Source organism: Mus caroli, chromosome 13, assembly GCF_900094665.2.
Source record: "Mus caroli chromosome 13, CAROLI_EIJ_v1.1, whole genome shotgun sequence".
Lineage (NCBI taxonomy): Eukaryota > Metazoa > Chordata > Mammalia > Rodentia > Muridae > Mus > Mus caroli.
Genome location: NC_034582.1, coordinates 29,437,552 through 29,450,765, shown reverse-complemented (window position 1 = coordinate 29,450,765; position 13,214 = coordinate 29,437,552). Strand labels below are relative to the sequence as shown.

Here is a 13,214-nt window from a genome sequence, read left to right as displayed (position 1 = left end):
CAAGAAGCAGGAGTGGGTGGGTAGGGGAGCAGGGCGGAGGGAGGGTATGGGAAACTTTCGGGATAGCATTTGAAATGTAGATAAAGAAAATATCTAATAATAGGAAAAAAGGAAACATCTTCTTGGAAACAGGGGGAGGAGGAATGGGATGAGGAACTATAGGAGGATGGACCAGGAAGGGGGCAACGACTAGACTGTAAAAAATAAAAGCAATAAAAAAGTGTTATGAAAACTTACTGTCATAGAAGCTTCCTAAAATATATATGTAAAAAAAATTTTAAATCGACTTACACTATAATGTGGTAACAGGACTAAATAAATAAATACAAAGCTTTAAAAAAAAACATCTCAATAAACCTGAGGAAGGAAGGTGGAGGGTAAAGGAAAGAAGGAGGGAATGTAGAGCAAATGAAAGATCATTATCAGTCTCTTGAAGAGCAAGAAGCAGCATAACAGAATTCCCCCTAAGTTCACCTATATGGTTAATGGAACCTTGGCAAAAATATCACTGGATTTCTTTTTTAATCTGGAATGCTTACTTAAAGACTTTATGGAAAACTAAAGTAAAAATCATCACCAAAACTAGGAAGTGACAGTGACCTACCTTGGTCAGACATGAAATTCTATGTATGTATGTATGTATGTATGTATCTATCTATCTATCTATCTAGATATAGGTATAGATATAAATAGATATTATTATGTGTGTTGATTCTCAGGAAATACTTCCTGGAAGATTTTACCTCAGTGATGCTGGTTTCTTCTTAATTACTGCTAATTTCTCAGCTCTAGCTAACCAGCATCTGTACCACTGTGGTGGTTTGAAATAGATTGACCCGCATAGGCTCACATATTTGAATACTTAAGTCATCAGTTGGTAGACTGGGAAAGATTAAGAGCCGTAGCCTTGTGGAGGACATGTGTCACTGAGAGTAGGCTATGAGGTTTCAAAAGCCCACACCAGATCCAGTGTCTTCATTTTCTGCCTGCAGATCAGGTTGTAGCTCTGAGCTATCTTTTCAGTACCATACCTGTCTGCATGCACCATACTCCCTACAATGATGATAATAGTCTAACCCTCTGAAACTGTAAGCAAGGCCCCAATTAAATGCTTTCTTTTAAAAGAGTTGCTTTGGTCATGGTGTATCTTTACAGCAATAGAACTGTGACTAAGACACACCCAGCAAAATAAGTATTTCACTTCATGGTGCTGGTTTCTTGTTAATCACAGCCGACTCTTCAGCCCCAACTGGTCAGAAAATGCCCTCTATAGTCTTTAAGTGACTCTCAAACTTTCCTCTAGATCTTCACAAGTCAGGCCTCCACCATTTGCATTTCTTGTAACATTCTTTTCCTCCAAGTTCCCACAGAACAGTTCCACCAAGCTTTTCTCACTCAAACCTTCAATGGCCTTTTTTACCTAAAGTACCAAAATCCTTTCACAATCTTCCCAAAACCAATATGTTTAGGTCTGTCCCAGCAATACCTCATTCCTGATACCAAATTCTGTCTTAGTGTACTATTGCTATGATGAAACACCATGACCAAAGCAACTTGGGGAGGAAAGGATTAAAAGGCATATACTTCCACTTTACTATTCATTCATTGGAGGAAGTCAGGACAGGAACTCAAACAGGGTAGGAATCTGGAGGCAGGAGCTGAAGCAGAGGCTATGGAAGGGTACTTTTTATTGGCTTGTTCCTTCTGGCTTGCTCATCTCAGCTTTTGTACAGAACCCAGGACCACCAGCTCAGGGGTAGCCCAACCCATAGTGGTCTGAGCCCTCCCCTCAATCACTAAATTAAGAAAATACCCTACAGGCTTGCCTATGGTCTGATCTCATGGAGGCATTTTCTTAATCTATATTTCTTCCTCTCCAATGATTCTAGCTTGTGTCAAGTTGCCATAAAACTAGCCAGCAGACAGTAGGGTAATTTTCTTAAGGGCATCTCAGGAGATCCCATCCATAGAAGCTTACAGTTATGAAAGAGAAAACTTACTTGAATATTTTTCCTTTGAGAAGACTATGCCTGTGGGCAACCTGATTATAATGGAAATCCTAGGAAGCTGTTTCATTGTGCCCAGGCTCCCAGGTATTTAGAAGTCTGTGCAACAATGATGCAAATGGATCCAGTCACTGACCTAGAACTGCAAGCCCGAATAAATCTATCCTCAAGTTGGCTATGTTAGGTGTTCTGTGAGAGGCAAGGAAGCAATAGTTAGATATTGCTGGCATTTTAAAAATTGTTAAAAGTTTTAAGACAGAGGATTTATAGCTGGACTCACCAGTGATATCATTTCTTGTGGCCCTTGGCTCAAAGTTCATGCTATATAAATCAGACACAGTGACTGTGCATCCCTGCTTGCTCAGTTCTTCAACAGCCACTTTCTTCAGGGACCCATTGAAGGACTTGGGTTCTTGGTGTGCATAGACGATGAGCACTTTCTTACCTGTCAAAGGGATATATGTTTCCCTTAGAAGCCAGTGCAAAGAATTTGAAAAGCAAATCCTTTTTGCCAAAACCCAGTGCAGGCTAGGGTAAAACTGATATGTAGGCACATCACTGCATTGAGCCAAAGAAATCAGCAGCCCTTTAAATGGGTGATATAATAATAAATATTTTGGTGCTATTATAGGGTACTGTAACCAGACTTACTAATAATACAAGTTGAGTGGCTTGTATTTTTTGAATCTTTGGGACCAGAAATGATTTGGAATTTGGATTTTTTTTCAGACTTTGAAATGTCTGTATAGATTTTATAAGTCCACACCCCAAATTTGAAAATTCAAAATTGTAAATGCTCAAGAACCCAAACATTTTGATTCTGGAGATTTAGTAATCGTGTGCTCAGAACTGTATTTCTGTATTAAGATAGTCAACCTTTACTCATAGAACAATGAACCAAACCATGTCTCTTTAGAAAACATACAGTAAAATTCTTCTTAAAGCCTGTTCCACTTTGGATAGCATCTATGACAATGTTTAGCCTTGCTTTATAACAGACAACAAAACAAAAAACAGTAGGAATTAATCTCTTTTGCATACATTAGCAGTCAGCAATAATGGCATGTTTCAGACTAGTGTATTCTGCTTCCATCTCCTCCAAGTCCATGGACACCTGACACTGATATAAAATAGGATGAACCAGACCATGATCTTTTGTGGGAGACAGGGCTTTGTGGAACCTGTTTTTTGGTGGTAACATTGAGACAAGAAGATTCTAATAATAGGTCATGAAGGCACAGTTTCTATCATGAATAAGCATGATGACCTGAATTTGGATCCCAGCATGCACCAAAAAGCCAAAGATGTCAGCACACTTCTGTAACCCTATAATTTGTTGGGGGATAGAGGCAAGAGAATATTAGGAGCTGCTTACTGGCCAGCTAGTCTAGGTTAAAAAGTGTACTCTAGCCGGGCGTGGTGGCGCACGCCTTTAATCCCAGCACTCGGGAGGCAGAGGCAGGTGGATTTCTGAGTTCGAGGCCAGCCTGGTCTACAAAGTGAGTGCCAGGACAGCCAGGGCTACACAGAGAAACTCTGTCTCGAAAAACCAAAAAAAAAAAAAAAAGTGTACTCTATATTCCATTATAGACCCTGTATTAACAAGGTTGAAGGGGATGGAGAGATGGCTCAATGGCTTCTCTAGAGGACCTGTGTTCAATTCTCAGTACCTACATGGCAGCTCACAACCAAACCATCCAAAATTATAGTTCCAGAAGATGCCCTCTTTTGACCTTTGTGAGTGCAAGACATGCATGTGGCACACAGATATACATGCATACAGTCACATACATAATACAATAATTTTAAAAAGTTAGGTAGAGAATGAGTGAGGAAGGCAATTCCAATGTCAACCTCTGGCCTTATGTGCTGACACAGGCGAGTGCACCTATATATGCACATGTACACACATGCCCCCCACAACACACACACACACTCTGTGTGTGTGTGTGTAAAACTCTTGTGTGTATGTGTGCATGTGAATGTGAGTATACCAATGTCCATATGTGAATAGAGCCTAGAGGTCTGTAATAGGTGTTTTCTGCCACACACACTCCAGTGAAGTCTGCTTGACAAGCTGAGAAGCCTAGAAGCACTCACGAGGCAAAGAGTTTCATGGAAACTCACCTCCTGGAGCTTTGGCATTCTCATTAACCTGTATACTCATACCCTATCCCCGAGTCAGTCTGGTATATGGATCCACGTGCCCTCTTTTAGTATCTTATTATAATTACCTTTAAGATTGAATTCTGACATAGACAGAGCCTTTGCCAGTGTTCCAAGGTTTCAGAAGCCGACAAGCTTGGAATCCGGTAGGAATGCAGTAAGGAAGTTACCTATTCTGTAACTAATTAAGCATTACAAAAGATGGAGCCAGTAGCTCAGAGCTGGTCTGCAAAGTATTCACTAAGGACAGTAGCAAATCTCACCCAAACAAGGGAATACTATAATAGAGCTAGGGAATTCCACTGAGACAGGGATCTTCTCTACAGCCAGGTATAGCAAGCTTCATATTAGAAGCAAGTTGGTGAATTCTTCTGAAGACCCAGGAAATAGGGGGGTTGTGGTATTGCAGTATTCATGAGGTGGTGGGCTTAACAATAGACTAGCTTTACACCTGGCTCCCTTCTTAGTGGCAGCAGCCTGGTCCCTGCCTTCTTTTGATGTATACATTCCTTTTGTATTGTGGTGGATTGTATCTGGTTTCTTGCTATTCTGCTGTATAAAAAGTTTGATGCTTGACCTGAAAAAATACATTCAGATTCTACACAACCTCCTGTGTGCATCTGTCTGTCATTCCCGCCAACTCCTTGCCCATCTGCACCGAGAGACCAGTTCCATGCAGACAAGGGACCCAGAGAGTCTGCGGCAGTTTTCTTCAGTAGCTTTTTACCTTTTTTTTTTTTTTTTTTTTTTTTTTGTGGTTTTTTTTTTTTTTTTTTTTTTTTTTTTTTTTTGACATAGTCTCTCATTGAACTGATTTGGCTAGATTGGCTAGCCAGAGAGCTCCAGGAATGGCCCTGTCTGCATGCTGCGTTACAGATGAGCACTCCTGTGTTTGGATTTTGTGAGGGTACTAGGGATCTGAACTCAGATCTCATGTGTGCTTGGCAAGCATGTTACTGACAATCTCTCTGATGCTAAGATTTGATTTGACCTTTCTAGACTAGGACTCTGAATAGAAAACACATCTAAGCTTGAAGCAAACACGTTCAGGGCATTCAACTGAGTGTACAGGTTGAATTTTTTCCTTCTTTTCTTCCCTCCCTCCCTCCATCCCTCCCTCTCTCTCTTTCTTTCCTTTTTGTTTATTTCTTTTAAATGGTTCACCTTTTTTTGTTTGTTTTAAAGATTTTATTTATTTTATGTATATGATTACACTATAGCCATCTTCTAACACACCAGAAGAGGGCACCAGATCTCATTACAGATGGTTGTGAGCTACCATGTGGTTGCTAGAATTTGAACTCAGGACCTCTGGAAGAGCAGTCTGGAAGGCAATTCCAATGTCAATTATTCTTAATTGCTGAGCCATCTCCTTAGTGCAAGGTTGAATTTCTTGTGTTAAGGATTAAGTATGAAGTTTTATTTCATTTTTTAATGTTCCACTGCTATAAAGGGCTTTCCAAGAGAATAAGTATAAATGAAGTACTTGTATCAGTGTTTCTCAAGTAGGGACAGTGTTACCAGTAATGGCTACAACTGTAAACAGTAGAGATGTTTCTAGTTATCATAATTGGTGGTGGAAGTAGTACTTCTGGCATCTAATGAGTACCACACCAGAAACTGTATTAAATAGTACCCCATAAGTGATCTGACTTCAAACATCAGTAGTACCAAGGGTGAAAAATCCAAAACCAGGTACATGGGACATAATGTAGCTGTGTGGAATGCTTGTCTGCCATGTACAAATAAACACTGTAAAAGTAAAGGAAATATGTATAAAATGTACATTATAACATTAACAATGAGATAAATCTACATGTTCTAAAATATAAGAAGTCAATGTTATATATTACTGAGTTAAAAAATGAGTTGTAAAATTATGTATCTCTGATGTGTGCTTGTGTGTATATATAGGTATGTATATATGTGTGTGTATATATGTATATGTATATATGTGTGTGTATATATATATGTATATATGTGTATATATATGTATATATGTATGTGTATATATATATGTGTGTATATATGTATATATGTGTATATATATGTATATATGTATGTGTATATATGTGTGTGTGTATGTATATATACACATATATACACACACACATATATATATATATATATGTGTGTGTGTGTGTGTGTGTGTGTGTGTGTATGTATATATATGTATGTATATATATATATGTGTGTATATATGTGTATATATACATACACACACACATATATACACATACATATATACAAGCAAAGCAGCCCTGGAGGTGTGGCTCAGTGACAGATAGGTGGTTCTGGTGCATGTGGCACCGGGTTTGCAAAAGGAGGGGAAAGGTAAAGATGGAATCAAACCTTGGTCTAAAATAGAAGCTAGTTTCTTCACTGTTCTTTTTGAGAACTTTATGTCTCAAGAATGGTTTCTGGACAAAGGCAGGAAAGGCATGTGCCCCACTTAAAATGGACAGAGTAAATAAAAAGTACCACAAAAGTTAATTGCACATGGCGATCCATGTCATAAACCAAATGGATTCATATGTACTTCTATGTTGCTTAGAATTTTTAATAGCAAATAATACAATTTTTGACTAAATGTCTAACGTCCCCATAGCTAGTCATTACCTGCCATGTTGGAGGAGGTAGATTCTCTGATTTGGTATAATAGCCAAAAGTTTCAGGTACTGTTACTCTCCTTGGTTATTGTAGCACTCTGGAAGAAATAAAAGGGAAAATGGAAGATAGAGCTGAGGTCAGGAAACTAAGTGTAGGCCTCACATGGCTGCTTCACAAACACATCTGAACAACAGCTTTTCAGAGGGTAAGCAAACCTCCCTGGAGAAGTGGGCTTCCTGGTATAAACCACACAATGTCAAACCAATGCTTTCTTGTGTTTTTTTGGAGGACTTGAACTTTCCATGCAGGAGCTATAGAGGAGCTCCTAGGAAATGAGCTACAGACAAACAATTGAGCGGTGCCTGCTCAGCCAGCCTTTCTGCATCCCAAGGTTTCAGTTTTAGCTAGGAAGTGAGGCTGATAAGACAAAGGGCATCTGGGAAGTCAAGGGGTGTTACTATGCATCACTGGGCCCTTTCCTCAGCTGTAAATAAGGCATGCTTCAGTCTTCCTGAACCACTTTCAGTGGTCCTCAACCTTCCTGATGTGTGACCCTTTGTCGTGGTGACCCCCAAACATAAAACTGTTTTCATTGCTACTTCATAACTGTAATTTTGTAGCTGTTATGAATTGTAATGTAAAAATTGGATATGCAGGATATGCAGGATAATCTGATCTATGACCCCTGTGAAAGGATGTTTTGACCCCAGAGGGGTTGTGGTCCACAGGTTGAGAAACACTGCTCTAGAGTCACAGGGTAGCCCAGAAGAGTGAGAAAGATGGCACATATACATGTGGCTATAATACAATATGATTCTAGGAGACCTTGGGTGGATTTAGCATGTGCAAGCAAGCCCTAGGGTTTAATCTCCAGCATACTTTCCTTCAGTAAAAGATTTTGGATAAAATGTGCTTCCTTATGGGCTTCAAACACAAAGAGGCTGTCTTAGTTAGGGTTTTTCTGCTGTTAAGAGATACCATGACAAAAGGCAAATCTTAGAAGGACAACATTCCATTTAGGCTGCCTTACAGGTTCAGAGGTTCAGTCCATTATTTCAAGGTGGGAGCATGGCAGTATCCAGGCAGGCATGATTCAGAAGGAGCTGAGAGTTCTACATCTTCATTTGAAGGCTGCTAGCACAATACTGGCTTCCAGGGAGCTACAATGGGGGTCTTAAAGCCCACACCTACAGTGACACACCTCTCCAACAAGGCCACACCTCCTAATGGTGCCACGCCCTGGGCCAAGCATATACAAATCATCACAGAGGCTCATGTCATCACTGTCTTGGTTAGCCATCTCCAAACTGCTTTCTGGAGGCAGGATGTTTTGGTTTGAATGAGAAACCCTCATAGTCTCTGGTATTTTAATATTTGGTTCCCATTTGGTGATGCAGTTTGCAGAGGTTTTGGGGACACACTGCCTTGCTGGAGGAAGCATATCACTGGAGGCAGAATTTGAGATTAGATGGCCTTACTCCATTTCCTATCCCCTCTCTCTGCATCCTGCTTGTGATTAAAGATGTAAATTCTCAGCTCCCTGCTCCTGTCATCATGGCTGCTGCTTACTGCCATGCTTCCTTGCCATGATAGTCTTATCCCTCTCATACCATAAGCCAAAATAGACCCTTTCTTCTGCAAGTCACTTTTGGTTACAGTGTTTTATCACAGCAACAGAAAAGTGACTAATATACAATATCTCCTGCTACTGGCAAGAAAAAAAAAAAACACAACCAAAAACTCAGATAAAAGTCAACAATGAAAAAAAACCAAACAATCCAATTCAGACTTTTCTCTAGAGTTATACAAATGAGCTTTATGAGCATGTGAAAGTTCTGCTCTTGATTCACGATGCATGTTTACAGAGCAGATCAAAAGTTTCATCTCTCTAGCAGGGCACTAATCAGGTGACTTTATCATATCTCAGTCACTAAACATTATGTAGACACCCGGTGGGAACTGACCTGGAGAATTCAAGAAACAGCAAGAAAGATTATTTAGCTGGGCTCTGGTTTGAAGTGAGTGGCTGGTGATGCAGCCAGGGACCTGAGTGGGGGGATGATAAATAGGTCAGAGTAAAGATTTTATGCCAAGAATAACAGAAGATCTTAGGCAGATAGCCCTAAGGTTAATACACATTTTCAAAGGTTCCCAGGACTACTGTAGATGAGCAAAACACATCCCAAGATTTCCCTCAAGTGGGCACACAGCTGCCTTAGTCCGGACTTTGCAGTGCTGCTCAGCACACTCTACACTCGGTCTTCCACTTCCCCTAGCCTCACCACCTCATCTGTGCTACTCAGCTCAGTTTACAAATTTGTATTACAATTGGGTATGGCTGGCTGGGTGCATGGGGTTGAAATTTCCTCTTACCTAACTCTCCAAGAGTAAGAAATTCGAACATAGATACAATCTCCTGATACAGGCTTTTCACTCTCAGTTACTCGCCTTAGGTGGAAACTGTAAGTTACCCAGGGTTTTGTTGTTGTTTGTTTTTTCTTGTTTTGTTTTTGCTGTAGTTTTGTTTGTGGGGGAGGTGTGGTTGTTAACCTACAAGCCACATGAAAAGAACTACACGATATTTAGAGATAAGCATAATTATGTCTCAACATCCAGCAGTTATTTTGATATTTTTACTGTATCATTTTCCACACAGGCAGGCTCTATAGTGGTCATTCTAACAGCTGACATGTTATCCCGTAGTGACAGCATTGCCTGCCTGCTTTCTGTGTTCTCTTAGGTTATCTTTTTCTAGAGTGCTCTTGCTCAATCGCGCTCCTCTCCCCCACCCTCCATGCTCCCTTAGAGGCTTCTGTGAGTCACAAAATTTCAGTCTTCTGTCTCTTTCTTACTGATATTTCCAGAAATTACAGCTTCCTGAAACCAATAGTTTCACATTAAGGTTACAGAAGCTGATACTTCTTTTGAGCCAGAGTTCTTTAAGGCAGAGTAAACCGTAGTCGCCAGGGTAAGGGAAGGCACCCTGCACAAATTTCGCTCTGGCTCACTTCGATTTTTACCCTTTGGTAAAAAAATATGCAGAGACCCACAGCTGCTCACTATACAAGAGTGGGCTGGCGAAATGCAACCATTCACGTTAAGCAGGACCTGGACCCATTGTGGACGCGCCTGCAAATACTTAAAGGCTTGAGGAGCGAGGCACCCTGGGAACACCGGTCTACAGTTCAATATGCAAGCTGAAAACCGGAAGGGACCTCTTTAGTTCTGCATTTCCCCCAGTCCCCAGAGTTGCTTGCAGAAAGGACGCGCATGCCCCAGGGAAGCAGTGAACAGACTCTTACCTCTGCCTCCTGGAGGGAACACAGGCACAGTATAACACAGCCAGTGTCTAGGGCCAGAAATGCCTAGAACTTGCCTGCATGAATTGCGGCTGCGCCCAGGTCCGTTTTCCCCACCCGGCCCCGCCCTCACACTGACCTCTAGCCGCTTCTTGGCAACAACCCGCCCCACAACTCCCAATCATTGGACTTCAATCTTCCCTCCCCTACTGTCTCCTTGACCTGTTCCTGCCCCACACTGGGCTCCAGTAGTTGTGGGCAAAACCAGTTTCTCTCCTTGCTTCCGGCATCTGGCAGAAAGCCTGTGCTGGGAGATGGGAAGTGGTGCCTTCCTGCTTTGTACCTCATCCTCCACAAGCACTAATATATCCAGGCAAACCAGCACAAAAAACGCCCACAGCAGTGTACTACTAGGCAATCAAAAAAAAAAAAAAAAAGTTGTGAATACATCCTGCTCCAGTCTTCGGGGAATTTCCTTGAGTAAGAGCGTCCAATCACAAAACGATATGTACTTAATGATTCTGTTTCTTGAAAGAGTAAATTACAGGAATAGGGAATCAGAGTAGTGGTTGCAAAGATTTAGGAGTTAAAAAAACAATCTTTGTGTTGAAGGATGCATTCTTTGCCTATCCTATCAGTGTCACGCCACGGTAAGCCACTTTTGCCAGATGTCGTCAATGGAGAAAACAGTGAAACATATATAGGTAAAAATAAAATAGTTGATTTTAAAAAAAATGTTGCAGAAGCTGGGCAAAGGAGCTGGTGGAACTTTAGGTGAAAAATTGTGTGTGTGTTGGTGGTTTTCTACCCACCGTGACATCTTACCAATTCAAGGAATGGTGGTGTGGCTCATCTCTCTGCTACCATTTTCCTTATATTAAGAGGTGGATTACTGCATCCCCCGGCAGGGTCAGGGCTGCCAGTGAACCCTGACCTGGAGATGGTCTACATTTTCTAATAGAGATGCAGGTGTAAGTGCCTCAGCCTCTGTGGGATCATGCATGACTGGAGTACAGCAGCATCTGTGAACAAGAACTCACAGACACACTCTAGGTAAGTTGCTCTTCGTCTGCCCGGGACCAGGACTGGAAGCTGAGTGGTACTCTCTGGTGTACATAATGGTGTAGGCTGAATGGAAGTTGAACAGTAGGACAGTTCACTAGGAACACAATCTTCAATAGAATAACTGAGCTTTCTGCCCATCTGGTATTGTTTCAGTTACAGCAAACAAAATAAGATCAACGTCATTGTATGCTGACTTTCAGCTCTAGGTCATGCTATCAAAATGAGATGCACTGATAATGAACATTGCTCCATTGGATTTCCAGTTAATCATTTGTGTCACTTTGATGTTGCAGAAATGGACAAATGGAATTAGGAATAGCAGGCAAGGAGGCAGGAAAGGCTATCAAAGCCTTCCTCAACTCCTCACCTTGAATATTTTATTTCACAATAAAATGGCTACTGTATGGCTACTTTATTTTTTTTTCAAGTTTTTCTTTTTCTTTTTTTTCTTGGATATTTTCTTTATTTACATTTCAAATGTTATCCCCTTTTCCAGTTTCCGTACCTCCCAGAAACCCTCTATCCCACCCTCCCTCCCCCGGCTTCTATGAGGGTGTTCCAACACCCACCTATCCACTCCCACCTCCCCGCCCTCAATTTCCCTGCACTGGGGCATCTATTGAGCCTTCATAGGACCAAGGACCTCTCCTCCCATTGATACATGACAAGACTATCCTCTGCACATATGCAGCTGGAGCCATGTGTACTCCTTTGTTGATGTCCCTGGGAGCTCTGGGGGGTCTGGTTGTTGATATTGTTGTTCTTCCTATGAGGTTGCAAACCCCTTCAACTCCTTTAGTCCTTTCTCTAACTTCTTCTATTGGGGACCCCACGCTCAGTCCAATGGTTGGCCTCGAGCATCTGTCTCTATATTTGTAAGGCTCTGGCAGGGCCTCTCAGCAGACAGCCATATCAGGCTCCTTTCAGCATGCACTTGTTGGCATCCACAATAGTGTCTGGGTTTGGTAACTGTATATGGGATGGATCCCCAGGTGGGACAGTCTTTGGATGGCCTTTCCTTCAGTCTCTGCTCTACACTTTATGTCCATATTTGATCCTGTGAGTATTTTGTTCTCCTTCTAAGAAGGACCAAAGCACCCACACTTTGGTCTTTCTTCTTCTTGAGCTTCATGTGGTCTGTGAATTGTATGTTGGTTATTTGGAGCTTTTGGGCTAATATCCACTTATCAGTGAGTACATACCATGTGTGTTCTTTTGTGACTGGGTTACCTCACTCAGGATGATATTTTCTAGTTCCATCAATTTGCCTAAGAATTTCAAGAATTCATTGTTTTTAATAGCTGAGTAGTACTCCATTGTGTAGATTGTACAGCTACTTTAAAGATGATCATACTAGTCAGGCTGTCTCCTACAGAAGTTATTGTTTGGGTTTTATTTAATATTTATTTCCCTTCTGCTAAAAAATTTACTTTTTTTTGATAACCAGGACACTTCCTAATAAAAACCATTGGGTGTCTGTGTATTTTATGTGTAAAATTAAGTGGCTTTAGTTACATTCACAGTCTTTAGCTACTATTACTACCAATTTCCAAAACATTTGCACAGCTCCAAACAAAAACTCCTTTTCTATTCCATAGTTTGGATCTTGAATGTCCCCAGAGGTCCATGTGCTGATGAGGGCTTGTATCCAGGCCATGGCACTTTTGGAAGGTGGTGGACGCTGTAGGAGGTGCCTATGAAAAGCAGTTGGATCACTGGGGATATGCCACTGAACAGATGTGGGTACCCTGGCATTCTCTCCTCTCTCCCTGGTTCCATGTCTCTGTGAGATGAATCAGAGTCCTCCCCATGTACTGTCTGCCAAAATAATTAGCCTTTGCACAGGCCAGAAAGCATCAGAGCTAGCTAATCTTGACTTAGATCCTCTGAAACTGTCAGCCAAATGGACCTCTTTCTACCTTTAAGTCGAGTTATCTCAGATGTTTGGTTATATACCATCAAATAATAACTCCTCATTCTTCTTTCCTCTAACCTCTTGGTGTTATAGTTTCATCTCTATGATAGATACCCTGATAAAAAAAATCAACTTAGGAGTGAAAGTGATTAT

At 41.2% G+C, this 13,214-nt stretch overlaps 2 protein-coding genes across 3 annotated transcripts in view; one reads left to right on the top strand and one right to left on the bottom strand.

Annotated features, from left to right (window-relative positions):
* Nqo2 (N-ribosyldihydronicotinamide:quinone reductase 2) overlaps positions 1-10,227 on the bottom strand; it is a 20,919-nt gene extending 10,692 nt beyond the window's left edge. Inside the window, exons 1-4 of one of the 2 annotated variants that reach the window (XM_021180257.1) lie at positions 10,085-10,227; positions 8,747-8,828; positions 6,792-6,879; positions 2,287-2,451 (exon numbers count right to left, since the gene is read on the bottom strand). In XM_021180257.1, the coding sequence (XP_021035916.1) occupies positions 2,287-2,451; positions 6,792-6,798 (172 nt within the window). In that variant the 5' untranslated portion in view covers positions 6,799-6,879; positions 8,747-8,828; positions 10,085-10,227. The remainder of the gene's footprint in view (positions 1-2,286; positions 2,452-6,791; positions 6,880-8,746; positions 8,829-10,084) is intronic. The other variant, XM_021180256.1, reaches the window with a different exon arrangement.
* LOC110307947 (serpin B6) overlaps positions 1-13,214 on the top strand; it is an 83,762-nt gene that overhangs the window by 29,068 nt on the left and 41,480 nt on the right. The gene's annotated exons all lie outside the window — the stretch shown is intronic.